This window comes from Rosa chinensis, chromosome 1 (assembly GCF_002994745.2).
Source record: "Rosa chinensis cultivar Old Blush chromosome 1, RchiOBHm-V2, whole genome shotgun sequence".
NCBI lineage: Eukaryota > Viridiplantae > Streptophyta > Magnoliopsida > Rosales > Rosaceae > Rosa > Rosa chinensis.
Window position 1 is genome coordinate 10,841,834 of NC_037088.1, and position 20,476 is coordinate 10,862,309.

Here is a 20,476-nt window from a genome sequence, read left to right on the forward strand (position 1 = left end):
AAGAATTTGCACAAGTTTTGATTAAAAATCCCAGCTCCATTCCGTGGCCAGCAGATTTGAGGGACCCTTTGGGTTCGTGCGTCTACAGTGCAGTGGATTAGTCTGGCTTTGCCTGGCTTTCGCTGCAATGTCGGTGCAGGTGTCTTGGCCCTGGGATACCATTGCATGGGTGTGTGAGTTACTAACAGTTAACTACCTGATAAAAAAAGAAAAGAAAAAGTTTTGATTAAAAATCCAAATTAAGGCCTGCAGTAATGGAAAATATAGTACTTGCAGTTTCATTTCATTCCTTATAGCTAGGATGGGAAAAGTCCAATTCCTTTCAAGAAAATGTTTCAGATTTTATGTATACTGCGCTCAGTTGCAATAAGAAGGCATCCCCAGCCAGATAACCACCAACTAGCTATTTACCGAAATATCACCATTCTGATTGCAATCAAACAATGGCCTTTTTTGTTAGTGTATGATGAAAATAGAAATTAGTCTTTGGCTCTAGTATTGTAAAAGATTTTGCACAAGTTTTAATTAAAAGTCCAAATTAACGCCTGCAGTAGTGGCAAATCCATTACTTGCAGTTACATTTCATTCCTTAGAGGATGGGAAATGTCCGATGCCTTTCCAGAAAATGTTTCAGATTTTACGTATACTTGGCTTAGTAGCAATAAGAAGGCATCCCCAGATAGCCACGTACCAACTAGCTATTTACCAAATTGATTTCAAACAATGGCCCTTTGTTGGAGTTTTTGAGAAAAACATATAGCCATAAAAATATAACTGACACAAACATTATTTAATTTTGCGGGAAGAAACTTGTACTTATAGGGAATTGGAAAGAGACACAATGGCTGGTTCTCAAATCTCAGTGAAGCTTTAGATATATATCTTCAATTTCATACTATTTTTCTTGAAATAAAGGTTCATTGCATTAGATGACCAGCCAATAAGCCAGAGTCTAACATACACTTAAAGACAGAAAAATGGTGGGGAAACAACCACGCTTCTATCTAAGTAATGTAAACTCATTACAAGTTAATTTGAGCCCGCTTGTAAAGCAGACCCATGAACTAAGAACACAACTCCGTGTCTTCTAGGGCAAAATCATTGATTAGTATGTCCATTAGCCAGGCGCGCAATTGCGGTACAAACAGAGAGCCACTTCCTAGCAAACAAATAGGAGCAATTCCTTATCCATAAGCCGCTTGAAAAAAGGCCAATCTTATTCCAGATAATTACCAATCTTATTCAATTTCATACTATTTTTTTGCTGAATAAAACAAAAAACAGAAACCTATTTTTGGCTAGTTTCTAGAAAAATTCAAGGAAAAGTTGAAAACAGAATAAAATTAAAGAATACAAATATTTACTTTGTTTTCATTGGCATTTCATTAATTGACTTATTTGACAAGAAGGAGGGAAATTGATTTTAAGCTTTGAATTCAAAAGAAAAAAGTGATTGTAAGTTTCCACACAGGTGTGAAGATATAATTTCTGAGAAATTCGTAAGTAAATTCCAAGTGTGCTTGTCAATCAGCTAAGAACTTCTATCGTCCACAAGTTCCAGCTCCGACGCCCTAAAGACCGGGTGAAGAATTATGACACGTGCAATTTTTTAAAATTTGATTGTTTCTGTTTTTAAAGTTCCAGCTAATAGATGGATAGCGTCACACATAAACCAAAAGAGTGCATGGAGAATATTGGGCTTTGTATGAGCTAGGAATTTCATCACTTTATCAAATTAGAACGAAATGAAAAGCCTAACACGAAAATGAGAAGGACAGAAGGCCCTTGGGATTAACCCAAGTGATGAGGTGAGATTGGGAATTGAGTCTAGAATCGGTTAGGGCAGCGATGTGATCCCCTTCCACTATGATCAAAAATATTAAATAAATTAAGGGCTAAATACTGATTACTACCCTGTAGTTTGGGTCCAAAATCAATTCAGTCCCTGAACTTCTAATTTCATCAAAAACACCCATGCACTTTCAATTTTGAAATAAGAGGTCCAATTTGTTAATTTTCCAATAACTGAAGTTATTTAACTTGTTAATGTGGCTCATATATGGCCTATGTTTTATGATGTGGTGTCGAGGTGGCCTACATAGTCAATTTAGGAGTGAGTCCTACTATAAAATAAATAGTTTTTTTAACAAATAATCTAACTATAACTTGAACTTATAACAGAATATTAACGAATTGGACCTATTAGATCAAAATTGAAAGTAAAGGGATGTTTTTGATGAAATTAGAAGTCCAGGGATTGAATTGATTTTGGACCTAAACCACAGGGTAGTAACTAGTATTTAGCCCATAAATTAATAAATGTTGTAAATAATTATGGCTAATATCATGTAAATAGATGGAGAGTCATATATGTCTTTCACTATAGATTAGTGATTGATAGGATTGTGACTAGGAGTAATTAAACGTTGCCTATTTGTATACATCATGTACTCCTATATAAACCCCCTCATGGTGAGATGAATGGATACAATCTGATTCTCTGTGTCCAAACTCTCTCTCTCAAATTTTTTTCTGTTTTACAACACGTTATTAGCACGAAGCTCTAACCCAAGCCCTAGCCAAGAAAAAAAAAACCCCTTGCTGTAGCCTATTTGCATGCCCCGAAACCTCTTGATTGGGACCTCAGATCAAAATCTTTCCTTCATCAAAGTTGTTCGTCTCTGTCTCTTCTATTTTCCCTCCAAATTTCAAGCCTATTGGAGTCATTTTGAGACCTGTACACCATTCGAAGTGGGAGCTGTCCAGAAGAGGCGAATAGCTCTTGGATTGGCTGAGAAGACAACCTTCTTAGTTCTGCACATATAAACTGAAGATTCATCCGCTCTTCATCAAGTAATGTTTCCAAAATCTAATTTTATATTCATGTTTATTGAGCCTATTGATTGAACATGAAAAATCCTCCATGATGTATGAACCCTAAATTCTAATTGTTTTATTTGGAATATATATACATGTTCATGTTTTGGATTGTTTGATTGGAAAAGAAAAAAATTTGGATACTTTGGCTGCACTTGGTCTAGTAGCACCAATTCACAACTAGAGAGCATCAATCAATCATGCAAAAATAACCGCTGCATTAATTTATTTACGTTACGATTTAATAATATATATTGAATTTGGTTATGTTATAATTGAGAATATTAAATGTGGCTGAGTCAGAAGCTAAAATCAAGCCCAAAGTCACAACAACAAATCCGAGCCAGAAGCTCAGGCCCAAGGTGCAAGGCTAGCACAGAAACTCGCCACGTGTGGCCATAACAAAGGTTATGAATCTTCTCAAAGTTGGCTCATCCAGTTGGATGCGATGTCTAGGTAAGATTCAGATAAGGCTGTGTACTTAAGTGAGCCTCGCTCCACCTAAACCTCATCATTCCTTACCTGGTCGTATTCAATTGGAGTTATCGAAAGAGTTGAGTAATAATTTTTCATTCTTTGGCAGACCAACCTGAGCCCAGCAGGCCCACTCTCCCTGCACAGGACCTAGCAGCCCAGTAGGCCTCACATATTCTTTGACTAGTGCATGAAAGCCTACGTCACGAGCTTGCAGACTAAGCCCAATAGGCTTCACTATCAAGCCCACTCATTTGGTCCATCAGAATCAAATAAAAGGAAATATGATTTGATATTGTAAATAAATTCACCATATTTAATATGTGTAATTAATTGCCAGAAGCATTTATTCACATAATTGTGTGATAATTAATCTGTAATAAATTAATATCTCAATTTATTTATGATTTTCATTTATCTAATTTGTGAGATATTATTACAATTTACTTTATTCAATATTTTCTGTTACTTGTCTAAATTTTCGCACTAGAATATATGTGTAGAAAATGCAGGTACCTAATGAACTAGAAGTTCTAAATGAACCAGTAGTTCATACATAAATCGAACTTGTAGTTTTGATAATGCTATTTAAGAAACTTGAAGTTTCCTTCATAAATTCACCACACATGATAAAACCAGTAGATTTTACATGTCTAATCCGATTTTTCATACCATGTTATAGAACCTGAAGTTCTCACTACTTGCTTATGGGTGATATTACCCAAAACACTAATATTATTTGTTCCTTTCCTGTAAGAAATGTCAAATCTCAACATGTTTGACTTTGTTGCTTTGGATGTCTCTAGAAGAGACTATCTAAAGTGAAATCAAGATATGAAAATTCATCTGACTGCAAAGAAGATGAGAGCAACAATCAATGCTAACAATGTCGTCATTGAGGCTTCTAATATGAGTGTCATAACTTTCAAAAAGGAAACATATGGAGTAAACACTCCAAGTTGAGTATCCGATGAAGAGGATATATAGACTCTTTGGGTCGCACTGGAAGAGCACTTTCACCATCAGATGGCCATTTCTTGCTTGAAGCAAGACATGATTGGCAGAACGAAATTAACCCATATGACCGTCTGCCACTTGGCCAAAGTCCAAGAGGCCACGTAATTAGGCTCCACGTGGTAGAAACCATGATGCCATAACTCAGCAAGCCCAAGTTGAAAGGAACACTGGTCCGGCCTGTCTCCACCAGAATCAGCATGATCTTTGTTATCGATGTGGAGGAATTGACTACTGGTCCCGCACTTGTTGTGCGATAGTCGAAGCAGTAGATGAGTATTACGACGGTCGCGGAACTCGAAATACCAACTTTATTGAAGGGTAATTTTCTATCGATTCCACACTCTCATGGATTTTCAGGCAGTTACTAAACATACCGAGGATTAGAACTCGAAGACATGGGTATAATTGGTCCCTTGTGTCATATATATTTCATCTTAATGAATGACACATCTTCAGATTATTTTTGGTGATTTATGTTTTCAATCATTTTGGATTATGAAAATGTGGTTATGTTCGAATGTATTTAATTCAATAAATTTATTTATACATGTGATCCATTGAATTAAATAAATGAATAGACATATTCTGTGGGGTAGTTTGTTGTCTGGTTAAAAGTACTATTACACACACCATACTCCCAGATCGGAGATGTTTTTCAAACTTATTGTCTATTCATACCTCTGTGACAACCGTATCACGGCAATCCAACCTGATAGAGGGCTATGGCAAAGCCTACTTTATGTTGTCCAATGGTACTGAACTTACCATTAATGAGGCCTTATATTCTCCACGTTCCAGAAGAACGTTATTGAGTATTAAGGATATTCGAACCAACAGTTACCACGTTGAAACCACTGAGAAAAATGTGTGGAATATCTTTGCATAACCTCCGAGTGTGCGGCCAGAAGCGTACATTGGAGAAATTGAAATTTGTTAGCTAGAAGCTAACTAATTCAAGCAACTACTTGCTATGGCATGACCTTTTGGGACACCCAGGTCAAAGTATGATGCACTGTATCCTCAATTCATTGCAGGTGCATCCCCTTCTGAATAAGGGTCTTGTATATAATGACACGCTATGCTATACTCGTTAAGAATATTTAATACTAGACCATCATATACAAAGACTAGTACATACACCACCATTTTTCTGCATAGAATGCAAGGGAAATTTGTGGACATATCCAACCACCATATGGACCAGTTAAATATTAATGGTTTTGGTTGATGTATCGACAAAGTGATCACATGTTACACTATTGTCTACAAGAAAATGCTGCTTTTGCTAAACTCTCACCCAGATCATGAAATTGAGGGTTCACCGCTCGGATTATCCTATAAAGTCTATAAGACTTGATAATACCAGAGAGTTTACATCGAAGTCTTTGGATGATTATTGCATATCCCTTGGGATTGATGCTGAACATATAGTTCCCTATGTTCACACCCAAGATGGTCTCGCAAATAGTATCTTGATAATGCGCACCAAACTTCTAATTTCTGCATGGAGCTATGCAATCTTGCATGCAGCTATGTTGGTCCCGTTGAGGCCCACTGCTACCAACCTTACTCCGCGTTACAGCTGGTGACTGGGTACGAACCTAATGTTTCGCACTTACGCACATTTGGGTATGCAGTCCTCGTGCCAATTGTGCCGTCACAACGTACAAAATTGGGTCCTCAACAAAGGATGGGCATACATGTCCATTATGAATCTCATCCATTATGTACTCTTTCGAGCCCTTGACATGCGATCTCTTTACCGCTAGATTTGCGGATTGTCACTTTGATGAGACAGTCTTCCCGCCATTAGGGGGAGATAAGAACGTTATCGTTCCTGATGAATGACGTGAATTGACGTGGAATGTCTCCACTATGTCTCATCTTGATCCCCGATCCGCACAATGTGATAATGAAGTGCGGAGAATTCTAGATCTACATAGTGTAGCCCAAAATATGCCAGACGCTTTCTCTGATCTATCTAAAGTGACGAGATCATATATAACTGCTGCAAATGTGCCTGCAAGGTTAGACGTCCCTGTAGGATGTGTCGTCCCAGATGGACGAGGTACGACCATGACGGCTAACCAGTTATATGTCCCTGCCCTGAAGTGAGGTAGACCATTAGGTTCTAAGGATTCTTATCCCTAGAAGAGGATAAACTTGGCACAAATGAATCCTCTTAACATCGCAATCTCAAACCGATCCATCTCATGAGATAAATCAGGATTATGGGTCTGTCCTAGAAGAGACGATGTTGGGGGACGCTCCAACATTTGAACCCACTCTCGAGAATAGAGAAATCTCGGTAAATTTAGTGAGATTTGGAATTGGAATGAGATCATCATCGATGATGTGTTTGTATTTGCGGTGGCCACTGAAACTATAACAAGTAATGAAATTGAACGTTGCTTTGTTGATCAATATCAATGAAGAGACGACTGGCTAAAAAGGGAAATAAGCAATCCCGGTCGAATTAGATTCCTTGACAAAGAGAAAGGTGTTTGGACCTATTGTTCCCACACCTCCCCATGTTAAACCCGTAGAATTTAAATGGGTATGTGTAAGGAAGCATAATGAGATAAATGAGATTGTGATACACAAGGCTCGTCTAGTAGCGCAAGGATTTTCTCAAATGCCCTGTGATTGATTACGAGGAGACGTATTCTCCCGTAAGGGACGTCATAACGTTCCACTACCTTTCCAGTTTGGTAGTTTTCGAAAAGCTGAATATGCAGCTTATGAATGTGGTCGTAACTTATCTCTATGGGGATCACGATACAGAGATATACATGAAAGTTCCTGAAGGACTTATGATACCCAATGCAAATAGTTCTAGACCACAGAACATGCTCTCCATTAGTTTTGAGGCGTTCACTTTATGGATTGAAACAATCTAGACGGAGGTGCTATAACCGTCTAAGTGAATATTTGATTGGGATGGGATATGTGAATAATAAACTATGCCCATACATGTTTATTAAGGAAACAAGTTCCAGGTTTGCAATTATAGCGATCTATGTCAAAGACATGAATTTGATTGATATTCCTGAAGAGATCAAGGAAACCGCAAAGCACCTGAAGTCAGAATTTGAGATGAAAGGCCTTGGGAGAACAGATTATTTTCTCGACCCGGAGCTCGAGCACAGTGCAGATGAAAAATTTGGTCCATCAACCAAATTACAATCCAGAAGATGTTAAGACGCTTTAATGAGTATAAAAGCAAGCACACCTATGGTCGTCTGAAGTCTAGAAAGAACCGTATCATCTTATAGACGATAACGAAGAGATATTGGTGCCAGAAGTCCCATATCTAAGTGCAATAGGCACATTATTGTACTTGGCTTAATGCCATAGACAGGACATCTCATTCGATGTGAACTTGTTAGCTAGATATAGCTCTGCACCAACACGCTGCCACTAGAATGGCATAAAAGACATTTTTCGTTACCTTAGAGGTATGGCGGATATGGGCTTATTCTATCCCTATGCATCAAGGAATGGATCAAATCCCCTTGATCCTTAGAATGATGCTCACCTTGTTGGATATGCTGATATAGACTATCTATCAGACCCGCACAAGGCACGTTCCCAAACTGGTTATGTCTTTACCATTGGGAATACTGCAATTTCTTGGAGGTCTATGAAACCTCTTCGAATCATGCTAAGATACTACTAGCTCTTCAAGAAGCAATATGTGAATGTATAGGCCTAAGAGCCGTTACAAAGCATGTTCGAAGCACATGTGGACTGCATTCCACCACTGATGAACCAACCATTATCTACGAGGATAATGCTGCTTACATAGAGCAGATAAAGACAAGTTTCATCAAAGGAGACAACACCAAACATATTGTACCGAAGTTCTCCTTCAATCAGCAACAACAACAGCATCAGAAAATTGAAGTTAAGCAGATTTGATATGAAGACAATCATGCAGACCTCTTCACCAAGTCACTACCAAAGTATACATTCCAGAAGCATGTTCAAGATATTGGTCTACGTAAACTATTTGAATTACCTAACTTGTAATTTTCAAGGGGAGTCGAAATCAGGGGGAGTATCCTGAAGCATACCCACTTGACCACGTGTACTCTTTTTGTCCTTCGTCCAGGGTTATTTTGTCCTATTGGGTTTTGTTACCTGGCAAGGTTTTAACGAGGCACATCTTTAGCATGGTCACCCCAATTATAGTACATCCTGAAGATGCTTTGATTTGACATATATGCATTTGCTCATCTTTTCCCTTCGACCACGGGTTTCTCCCACTGGGTTTACAGGGCAAGGTTTTGGTGTACCAACTCTAATGCATTCCTCTCGTAGACATACTATCTACTTATGATGCTGATAAGAAGACTTCACCTATCTCTATTGTGATACGACTACTCCACATTCAAGCGCGTTGTGCTCTTTTTCTCCTTCGACCAAGGTTGTTTTTCTCACAGGGTTTTTATTACTTGGCAAGGTTTTTGACGAGGCAACTTAGAAGCACTCAGCCTAGGCAACACTATTGACATGAAATATCCAAGGGGGAGTGTTGTAAATAATTATGGCTAATATTATGTAAATAGATGGAGAGTCATATATGCCTTTCATTATAGATTAGTGATTGATAGGATTGTGACTAGGAGTAATTAAACGTTGCCTATTTGTATACATCATGTACTCCTATATAAACCCCCTCATGGTGAGATGAATGGATACAATCTGATTCTCTATGTCCAAACTCTCTCTCTCTCTCTCTCTCAAATTTTTTTCTGTTTTACAACAATAAAGAGCCTAGTGTTTCGAGTTCATCAAAATTATTGCTTGATAAGCGCACTTTTGGTTAGAAGCGTGGATGTGTTTCTTTAAACATGATTGTGGAACTCGTACTTGTTTTGCAAGCTACCTCGGTGGATAAAGACCAATTTTTGTTATGAGCTTGTTCTCAATTTCAGAAGGGCCGGAGTAGAAAAAAAGAACAACCATATGGGTACCAATAGTTATGTAGGAATAAAGCTTTACCGCGTAAAGTTTTGGTTTCAAGTGTGAAACAGAAGATGTTTGATGAAATGCCTCAATGAGCTTGTCAGCTTTTGTATAAGGTTTTCAAGTATGGAAGTTTCACAAAATTTGACCATTAACAACACAAATTACCATTGGAATGTAAAGCCGCCGTTGGTGAGAGATCTGCAGGAGGGTGACTTCCTTGGTGACCAAGTAAGTCTCTTCTACTCAAGAACATGGATTATATGAATTCAATTTTGCAGTAACTCATGCAATTCTGCCCAAGTTCTTTATGAATACAAATCTTGGTTTCTATGGAGCAATATATAGGCAAAGACAACATTTTACTTAATAGCTTGAACCTTGTTATCGTATTTATCTCCAATTCCACACGCTCTATATTTGTTAAGAGTTGGTAATTGGTTTCTGGATGCGAAAGATGTGCACTCCTTTAGTGATCCTTTACTACTCATATTTTCAAATTGAATCCTCTGTTTCTTGGAAAGTCGAGGAATTTAGTAAACGAATCCTTGATAGTTGTTTGGTTCCTTAGGTAGCTAGAATAATGATACTGAAAAAAGGGAGAGATGTGGTCACCACATGCATAAGATCATTTTCCGTATCACCTCCTTCCCTTCTAATAACTCAAAACATGGGAATTTCTGCAACAAGTATATTATACAAGTATTAGAATTTAGATTAGAAATGGGTGATCTCAGTCGGGTTTTGTAGTAACAAATGGCCCAGGGTTTGGCTTTATTTATTACAAGAACTTTTTAACAAATGTCCTGTGTCAGAAAAATTAATTGCTTCGCAACAATGAAGCTGAGTGATGCAATCATGAAATTTGTGATTATGCTGCTGTGCTTTGTACAAGAATTGGACTTCTAACGCTATGAGTACCATCAGACCAGAGCAGTGAAGCAGATACATGGGATCCATCTGGTATACCTCTTCCAATAATGGTCACTTCGAAAGTCTTCTTCTCATTCAATGACTTGAAGGCATGAACTTCAGGCATCACTTTGATGTCAACTTGAGAATTTGACCAGATTTTAGCTGGGTAAGTGGAGTTTGCATGGTCAACATTTTTAGCTCTTCTATGACTTCTAACCGTAAAGGGTGTCATTGGTGCAACAATAGCTACCATTGAAGGGTAATTGTGATCCTTTGGCGATCCTGTGTCAGAGCCTACAGAACAAGTGCTGTTATCTCCTGATATAAGTCTCACTTTGGTCTCATCAAACAACATGCAGAGCAACTTTGTGTAATCTTTTTTAGAAGCTTCATACTCAAGCACCGGGTTTATAGCTTTTAAAGGATTGATATGTCCAGATCCAAAAGCAAATTCACCTGGGAAATTTTCTGTAATATTCATTGGCCAAGCTGTGTAGTCATAAGAGATGATTTGATGGCAGCTGGACAACAATCAGGGTGGATTGCTTTAACATATGCTCCTGCACCAGCCACGTGCGGGCAAGACATGGAGGTTCCAGATAGCATACTGTATTTTATATAACTCTGGGATTCGGCTGTACCTGTGATAGGAGCAGCAGGCATATATGCAGCCAAATATCTAACCCTGGGGCAGTTATACCTGGCTTACTAATTTCTGGTAAAATTGTTGATGTCTTCACTCTTTAGTATGCTGGCTCAAGGATCTTTGCTGGAGTTAATGTAGGACTTGACCAGATTATAGTCTTGGTAACTTAAACCTGCTGCAGGTAGTGCGTAATGATAAGCAACATCAAGGAAGGAGGTGATGAAAATTGAACCTAGTGCTCCAGCACGATAGGCCTCATAAGTTCCGAAAGCCTGATCACAGACCACAATGTTTCCCTTGACTTAATCACTGTCGAGGCAGCTAGCTGAACAATTCCCAGCTGAGGACTGAGAGCAGTGACTGTTTCCATATACCAATGGAAACTTTGTTCCATTTAATGTGAAAGGGTTCAATGAAATCCCAACTAGCGTGCTTCCATTTCCGAGAACAACGTTGTCAATGATCCGACAGTCTGTGCTACTTGCTGCAACTGTAAGCATCCATGGTGTTAGACTTTTTGTGTTACCAAGTGGGCCATCATTTCCTGAATGGTTTGTGGTTAGTATCCCTTTCTCCATTGTATGAAAAGTACCAATTCCTAGAGGATCGTCATTGAATGAGATTAGCTTATCAGGTCCTATTGATATTGTGATAATGCCAACTCCATTAGCAATAGCATCATCAAAAGCAGCCAATATAGCACCCTACTCGGGGACTACAGACTATATGCAGCAATTCTTGCAGAGGGAACGCCTCCTGTTGCAGTGCCTTGTGCTATTCCGTAATAGCTAACATCCTTAACGGTGTTCCCTGCTGCTGTTGAGGCAACATGGGTTCCATGACCATTTGCATCTCTTGCAGAATCTGCTGGCTCGTAAAACGGAGCTCCAATGATCTTGTTGTGACAAGTGAAATTTTTACTGCCTGCACAAGCACCTTTCCATTTCTTGGGGGCAGGACCAAAACCTTCATTAGATTCATGCCAAGTTCCACTGTCAAACACTCCAATAATTACATCACTCTCAACAGTTGCATTTTGATGGATTTTCTCATACAACCCGATAAAGTCCCAAGATCTTGTTCTTTGAAGCTGGAAAGTTCTGCTTGGAAAAACAGACACTACTTCCTTCATGCTAGAAAGCCTTCTCTTTCCTGGTCAGTGAGCTCTGCAGCAAATCCATTGAAACTTCTTTTGTAACTTATAGTCAAGAACTTTGCAGCAGAGTTTCTCCCAACAACGTACTCTTTCTAGTATACCAAGGTGATGAGACATGTATGAATAGACCTCATCATCAGGAAGTGATTCCAGGTACACAATATGGACCTTTCTATCTTTATCAATGGCTTTGCAAAGTAAGCTCATATTGAGTATGAGAATGAGGAATATATAAACACGCTTAGCCATCGTTCGATGATCAAAACTATAACCAGTAAATAAAAAACTCTATCCTCAGGACAACAGAAACAAAATCTCCTCTCCGTTAAGAATTCAAATTTTCTTTGCCTTAATACCCTTTGCATAATTGACTGGATGTGATTCCTTAATGAGTCCAAGTTTATGTATGTGTGCAAATTCAATGAGTTAACATATCTGGAATTTCTGGATTGGTGAATTATTTCTAAAACGTTACAAAATCCAAGATTTTTCTTTCCTGCAATAAGAAAGATTCCTTGTATAGCAGTCAACAATCTCCAAAAAATTCATATTCAAACACTTGGATAGTCAGTTTGTTGGAGATTCTACATGTTCTTATTTTTCTGCCAAAAGCGAGCCTCATTAACATATTGGACAATCTGGTACAAGAAATCGTGCTACAACCTTTCTATTTTCTGTACTCATTCTGCTTATGTTGAGATTGAAAAATAAAAAGAAAATGTTATTTTGCTGATCCCAAATACAGAGTCAGGTTTTCTAGTAACAAGGGTTTCCATGGATTGGCATTTGTTTTATTACAACTTTACTCATTTTCTAAAGGTATCAAGTACACACCAGACATAAGGCTTATTCTCTTAATTAAGAAAACTTCTGTGGATGAGAATCGGACTTCTAACGCTATGAATCCCATCAGACTACACCAGCGATGCAGAGACATCTGATTGTACTTCTTCTGACAAACCTTTTCCAACAACAGTCACATCAAAAGTCTTCTCTTCATTCAAGCACTTGAAGGAAAGGACTTCAGGCACCACTTTGATGTCAGCTTCATCAGTAGAGTTGCCGGCGAATATTTTGGCCTTGTAGGTGGAGTTTGCAAGGCCAACATTCTTAACTTTTCTGTGAAATTTGAATGAAAAAGGTTTCTTTGGTGTGACAGCAGCTGCCAGCGATGGGTAATTGTGACCATGTAAAGATCCTTTGTCAGAGCCTGTAGAGCAAGTGCTATTATCTCCTGATATAAGTCTAACACTGGTCTGGTTTAAGACCAAGCAGAGCAACTTTATGTAGTCTTCCTTAGAAGCTTCATATACAAGCCCCGGGTCTATAGCTTTGACAGGATTGATATGTCCAGATCCACAAGTAAATTCAGCAGCGGCATTATAATCATTGCAGGTAAAATTCATGGGAGAAGCTGTAGTTATAAGAGATGATTTGATGGCTTCTGGAGACCAATCAGGGTGGAACTCTTAAACATATGCTGTGGCACCAGTGGCGTGGGGGCAAGACATGGAGGTTCCGGAAAGTATACTGTAATTTACATGCCTCTTGTCTTCAGGGTTGTCTGTGATTGAAGCAATAGGTGAATAAGCAGCCAATATAGCTACCCCTGGGGCACTTATATCTGGCTTGATAATTTCTGGTAAAATTTGATTAGGTCCACGTGATGAGAAGGAAGCAACAATAGTGCTGTCTGCAGCAGCATCTCTTTCGGCTTCACTTTTTAGTATGTTTACTTGTGGATCTTTCGTGGAGTTCATGTAATAAGACTTGATCATATTATACTCTTTGTCACTCAAAGTTGTTGCAGGAAGGGCGAAAATGGGCAAATCGTCATCCCAGCCAACTCTCAAAATTGAACCAAGTGATCCAGATTGATAGACCCCATCAATTCCGGCCATATGACTCGTCACATAACACAACCTTTCCCTTCACTAAACCACGGTCTAAGCAGTCTTGTATACACTTCCGAGCATCAAACTCTAGGCATTGAGTTGTAGCATCTTTTCCATATATTAATGGAAAACTTGTCCCAGTCATTTGGAAAGAGTTCACTGAAGCCCCAACTACAGTTGTACCATTTCCAAGAACAACCTTGTCAATCATTCTACGATCTGTAGTACTTGCTGCAACTGTAAGTAACCATGGTGCTACACTTGTTACGGTACTAGCTCTAGGACCATTATTGCCTGCCGAGTTTGATGTAAGTATCCCCTTTTCCATTGCTCTAGGGCATCCTTGGTCACTGCAGACTCTACGCAGCAACTCTCGCTGAGGGAACTTCCCCTCTTGCAATGCCTTGGGCTATACCATAAAAGCTGACATCCTTTACAGCATTCCCGGCTGCTGATGAGGCAGTGTGTGTTCCATGGCCAGTTTCATCCCTTGCAGACTGAGAGGATGAATGAGTTGTAAAACCGAGCACCAATGAGCTTATTATTACAAGTAAAATTTTTGCCACCTACACAAGCACCTTTCCACTTCTTGGGAGGAGGACCAAAACCATTGTCTTTGAAGCTCTCCGAATCAGGCCAAATTCCAGAGTCAATGACACCAATAATGATATCACTCTCAACGCTGTCATTTCGTTGGATTTTCTCATTGAAACAGAGAAAGTCCCAAGATCTTGTCGTTTGAAGTTGGAAAGTTGTGCTTGGAAATACAGAGACTACTTCTATCATGCTAGCAAGTCTTTCCCTTTTCCGGTCAGTTAGGTATGCAGCAAATCCATTGAAACTCCTTTGGTAACTTCTTGTAGGAAAATTGGAAGTGGAGTTGCTCTCGACAACTCTTTCTAGTATACCAAGATGGTGAGACAATGGTGAGTACACCTCACTATCAGGAAGTGACCCCAGGTACACGATATGGAGCTTTCTGTTTTCATCGATGGCTTTGCAGAAGAAGAAGCTCTAGGTTAGTATAAGAGTGGGGACAACATAGGAAACCTGGAGAGCTCTATGCTTTGCCATTGTTTTTTATGCTAAAAAAAATGTTACAGTGAAGAGTGCTTTATACTAAGATCAAAAACACAATACCAGATCTCCATTAGGTATCTGGATGTTTCATTAATTTGATTTAGGAAAAAATTCTGTTTACTACCCTGTACTTTTAGGGGTTCGTCAGTTTAGTCCCTGCACTTCTAATTTAATCAGAAAAGTCCTCAAACTCTCCAATTTGATCAAATCGAGCCATTTCCTCACAATTCCGTCAATTTTCACTGTTTAGGTTGCTGACGTGGAACATTGCCGTCTGATATGTCAGATTTGTGGGACCTTCCCACATGCAAAATTCCCAAAGTACCCCTCTCATATATCTCCCTTCCTTTCCCACTCGAGTAGCCTAATTCCTCAGAACGCCGTTTTCAATCGCTGAAGAACCCAAAATTAGAACCCTAATAGAAACCGTCATCCCAAATTAGGACACCGTAATAGGGGTTCTGTGAAGCGCAAATTTGATTCCCGTTTCCAATCTCGCAGCGAAGAACCCTAGAATCCTAAATCTCTCAAACTCAGAAGCACGAAACCGGGAAACCCAAAGCTGAATCCTCTTCCATTTGAGTCGAAGTTTCGAATCGAAGCTTCGATTGAAGACGTGGCCACATGGTAGGCAACGACCTTGACCTATGGATTCCAAGGGGAGCCGATATCGAAGCAGATGAGGTTCCCGATTATGGTGAGTTCTTTTTTAGGGTTTCAAAGCTTCACGGGTTTATGTGAACGGGGGGAAGGTATTTAAGCTTTCACGAGTTCGGGATCTACGGTTTCCATAAAAAATTTGGGTTATGGGTAAGGTTTTTCGATTTTGGGTTTAGGGCTTTGAAAATATAGCTCAGGTGTTTCCTTGTTTATATGGTTTCATGCTTTTGAAATTGCTGAACTGTATGTGCTCTCAGTTGGGGACAGATAAATAAATAAGTTTGGCGCCATGTACAAGGTGGTAGTAAAGAAATAGGGTTGGTCTGCCATGTGCTTTCAAATTTGACATTACTTTCTGTGTTGTGGTCCTAATGGGACCTAATATGCAAAGGAGGATGACTGTTTTGGCTTTATTCTGTTAACTTTGGTTGTTGTAGAGTTTATGGCGATACAATGGTTGGTTAGCTTGTGTTTCTTTTTTTTTTTTCTTTTTTTTTTTTTTTCTGTAAAGGGACCTTTGCAGAGGAAATTGGTTGTTGTAGACTTTATGGTGATTACGTTGTAGACTTTTATGGTGCTTACTAGTTGGTGTAATGCTTTTGTAAAGGGATGTTTGAAGCTAAATTGTTTTGCTCCTTGACTTTTTTGCAGGGCAGCCGGATTATTTTACAATAAAGGTGTTTCATGGGAGCTGTATAAGGGATAACAAGTATGTGGGAGGAAATGTGAATTTTTTTGACTATGTGGATAAGGACAAGATGTCCCTCGTAGAGATAGACAATATGGTGAGGCAATTGGATCCAACATATGAAGGGCAGAGAATAGATTATTGGTATAGGATTGGTTCCGAGGATGAAGCATTGACGAAGCTAAGTACTGATTTGGATGCCATAACAATGTGTTGCTGTGTACCTTCAATTAGGTTGGTGTTACTGTATTTAGATCATATAGAGCTACATGGTGTGTATGGGGACAGCTTGGATGAAGTGTATGAAATAGAGGACATCTTTTTTAGCCAAGCAAAATCTGGTGGGGTAGTTATAGAGGAACTGCCAGATAGCCCAAGAAAAATAGCAAAGAGAAACGCTGGGATAGTTATAAGAGAAGTCCAGGATATTGTGCCATTTCAACAGATGAAGGCTGCTAGTATTGGTCCAAATGACAAGGGTAAAGAAAAGGTTGATGAAAGGAGCAACCAAAACTCTAGCGGTATCGACTTTGATGATCTGCACGATATAGACATCCTAGATTTCATGCAAAGTTATGGTGGACAAGGGTTTGAAGATAATGAAGAGGATGAAGAAGATGATGGATCTGATGGGAATAATGATGATGATTACAACCCTGAGGTGGATGATGAAGATTATGACCCTTATGGTATAGATGATGATGATGATGATGATGATGATGATGTAGAGGGTATGGAAGGAAGTCAAGGAGCAGATGGTGGAAAGCAAACTGAAGATGGTGTAGGAACAAGCAGTCAAGGATCTGTATTGGGGAGCATAGATGCATATGCTGATTTGGAGGACAATGAGGACATGTTTGCTAATGTGGATTCGGATGAAGAGAGAATGGGACCTGCCGTAAACTCTGATGGGGAGCCTGAAGATGAATTCCCAGAATTTAACCCGAACACAGACATGAAGAAACCTGAGTTCTGCAAAGGGATGATATTTGCTAATGTAAGGATATTAAGAGCTGCATTGAGGGAGAAAGCAATTCAAGGTGGCTGGGAATACGTGTACCTCAAAAATGACAAGCAAAGATTAAGAGTGATATGCAAGGAGGATGACTGCCCCTTCGAGCTTTATGCATCAAAAATGCAACATGAGAACACACTAATGATCAAGACATATGAAAGTGAGCACAAGTGCACAAGAAAGTGGAACAACACAATGGTAAGGTCTAGATACTTGACTGCAAAATTCAAGGACAAGATTCAGCTTAATGAAAACTGGAACACAGGTGAATATATACTTGTTTTTGAATTTGAATTGTAATGGTTCAATTGTGTACCAAACTTACTTCAATTATGTTTGGTGTGTTTGATATGCAGGTTCTCTTGCCCAAACCATGTCTACGAAGATCAAGGCAAGGGTATCAAAGCAAATGGCCTATCGGGCTAAAAGGGCAGCTTTGTTGGAATTGGAGGGCTCTATTAGGGAACAATTTGCAAGGCTGGCAGACTATGGCAAAGAGCTGCAGCGGGTTGACCCAGCAACCACGATAGATATCAAGTGTGATTTCCCACACTCAAGCAGCCAGCCCATTTTCAAGAGAATGTACATATGTCTGGGGGCCCTTAAGAATGGATTCAAGGCAGGTTGTAGGGCTGTTATAGGATTAGATGGTGCTCATCTAAAGAGTGCTTTTGGAGGGCAACTCTTGACAGCCGTTGGGATCGATGCCAACAACACCACATGGGTCATAGCATATGCAATGGTGGAGAATGAGACTAAAGATTCGTGGATTTGGTTTCTGCAGTTATTGGGAAAAGATTTGGATATCAATGATGGTGGAGCCGGGTGGACATTTATAAGTGACAAACAGAAGGGATTGATGCCTGCTTTTGATGACGTGGTCCCCTTAGCACATATCAGATTCTGTGCGAGACATATGTGGACTAACTTCACAAAGTTATTTCCGGGGAAACAGATGAAGGACCAGATGTGGAAGTGTGCTAAAGCAACCACAATTCCTTTCTATTTAAAAGAAATGGAAGATATGAAACAGTTGAATGAGAAGGCATATGATTGGATGAAAGGTATATGTAGTTTTGGCTTCTTATTTGTATTCAGCTTATGTATGCATGAATGTTTATTGACACAATGACTTGCTAACTGTTTTGCAGAACCTGAAAGGCCCCCAAAACATTGGTGCAGGGCTTTCTTTAACACTGCACAGCAGTGTGACATTCTAATCAATAACTTGTGCGAGAGTTTTAATGGATGGATAAGAGACGCTAGGGGTAAGCCACCTCTATCCATGTTTGAAGAAATCCGAGTGAAGCTAATGACAAGGATTCAGCTTAGAAGGGCAAAAATGCAAGCTTACCATGGTAACATTTGCCCCAAAGCAAGGAAAACACTTGAAAAGAATAAGTTGAAGGCCGCTACAGACTGTATTTCTACCTTCAATGGAGGTCACCAAGCTGAAGTTGAGAACTTTGGTGGCTCTAAGAATACTGTGGACCTGAATCTAAGGACATGCTCTTGTCGAAGGTGGGACTTGTCGGGAATTCCTTGCAAACATGCAGTCTCGGCTATTTTCCAGAAGAGGGAGGACCCGGATGATTACGTTGCTGAATGCTACCTCAAGAAGACCTATATGGCAATATACAGCAACCTCATAATGCCTGTTAATGGTATGGATCTTTGGTTAAGAGGTGAAGGACCAGCAATGTTACCTCCCCAATATACAAGACAGCCGGGACGACCAAAAACTGTGAGGATTAAAGACTCTTCAGAGAAAGCTAAGGGATCTGGTACTAAACTAGGAAGAGTACAGAAATCACTCAAGTGTGGCAATTGTGGGGTCCTAGGTCACAATATGAAGACATGCCATCGACATCTGCCACCAAAGGAGAAAAGTTCTGCCCTTAATAAAAGGAGGAAGCTAAACAACGGGGAGGGTTCTGAAACTCAGGTAATTGTATAACCTAAATGTTGTTTTCGATGATTTTTAAGTGTGAGATTGTGCAAACCCTTATTGTTACTTTCAGCAGATCAAGAAGGGGAAAAAAACAACCTTGACAAAGAATGAATTGAGGAAGAAAGCCAAAGAAACAGCCGAGTATCAAAGGGTATGATTAGCTCATTTTTTTCACTGTGTTTGTGTGTACTCGACTCATTTTAGCTTAACTCAATTTCTTGCAATGAATTACCACATGTGTAGAAGAAGATGGCTTCCATGAAGGCCTCAAGAGCAGCAAGAACCAAATCTGCTCCAATCGGCTCAAGGAGTGTACCACCACCACCTGCCCCAACAAGGCCACCACCAACTGCCAGTTCAAGGCCTGTACAAAGTTCTCAAGCATCCAGCACCAAGGCTGCAAACCCAACTAGAACCTCGCAAAGAATTAGACAAAACTCAGGTACAGGAGGTGGGAAATAGTTGAACTCCAATTTCACATTAGCAAGCCCTGCAATTCTATTTTGTAAACCCTTTTCGTGCAATCTGTTGGTATTTGCAAACTCATGACATTTTTTTTGTTAGATATGGTGTTTAATTGAACAGATTATTGGGATATATTGTTGTAAGGCTCTATGTTTTTTTGCTTTTGTCAAGTTAGAGCTGCATTGTAGTGTTGTGTTCATGGGTTTGCTATTAGATGAAATTGGATGGAGGACTTGGATGTATCTTTTGGTTATTATGAACATCAGTGGATGCATTTGAATCTATGAATCTATGAATTTATGTTTTTTTTTTTTTTTTCTTTTGGATGCCAAAATTTATGTTGTTATGACTTTATGTTATGAACCCGTGCTTTGGTCAGTTGGTTCTATTTGATGAAGGGGTGGAGATATATGAGAGGGGTACTTTGGGAATTTTGCACGTGGGAAGGTCCCACAAATCTGACATATCAGACGGCAATGTTCCACGTCAGCAACCTAAACAGTGAAAATTGACGGAATTGTGAGGAAATGGCTCGATTTGATCAAATTGGAGAGTTTGAGGACTTTTCTGATTAAATTAGAAGTGCAGGGACTAAACTGACGAACCCCTAAAAGTACAGGGTAGTAAACAGAATTTTTTCCTTTGATTTATTATGCATCTTTGGCA

The 20,476-nt window shown here is 39.4% G+C and overlaps 1 protein-coding gene, 1 long non-coding RNA gene and 2 pseudogenes across 5 annotated transcripts; 2 read left to right on the forward strand and 2 right to left on the reverse strand.

Moving 5' to 3' along the window:
- Positions 1–2,513: 2,513 nt before the first annotated feature.
- LOC121050461 lies at positions 2,514–3,768 on the forward strand. 2 transcript variants are annotated; one of them, XR_005803076.1, is made up of 3 exons: positions 2,514–2,853; positions 3,181–3,333; positions 3,461–3,768. It is a non-coding gene; the product is annotated as an uncharacterized LOC121050461 (long non-coding RNA). The 2 variants fall into 2 exon arrangements; XR_005803074.1 differs by having other exon boundaries at positions 2,514–3,333.
- A 6,442-nt stretch (positions 3,769–10,210) lies between these two features.
- On the reverse strand, positions 10,211–12,305 carry LOC112200657 (annotated as a pseudogene).
- Positions 12,306–12,910: 605 nt separating this feature from the next.
- Positions 12,911–15,657, reverse strand: LOC112200668 (annotated as a pseudogene).
- Positions 15,658–17,955: 2,298 nt separating this feature from the next.
- Positions 17,956–20,253, forward strand: LOC112182337. 3 transcript variants are annotated; one of them, XM_040512987.1, is made up of 5 exons: positions 17,956–18,458; positions 18,546–19,339; positions 19,416–19,496; positions 19,589–19,787; positions 20,190–20,253. In XM_040512987.1, the coding sequence occupies exons 1-5, from the start codon at positions 17,975–17,977 to the stop codon at positions 20,201–20,203; spliced, it is 1,572 nt and encodes a 523-aa protein (XP_040368921.1). In that variant the 5' UTR covers positions 17,956–17,974; the 3' UTR covers positions 20,204–20,253. The 3 variants fall into 3 exon arrangements, with proteins under 3 accessions (XP_040368921.1, XP_024176583.2, XP_024176584.2); XM_024320815.2 differs by lacking the exon at positions 20,190–20,253 and having other exon boundaries at positions 19,589–20,094; XM_024320816.2 differs by lacking the exon at positions 20,190–20,253 and having other exon boundaries at positions 19,419–19,496; positions 19,589–20,094.
- The last annotated feature ends 223 nt before the right edge of the window (positions 20,254–20,476 follow it).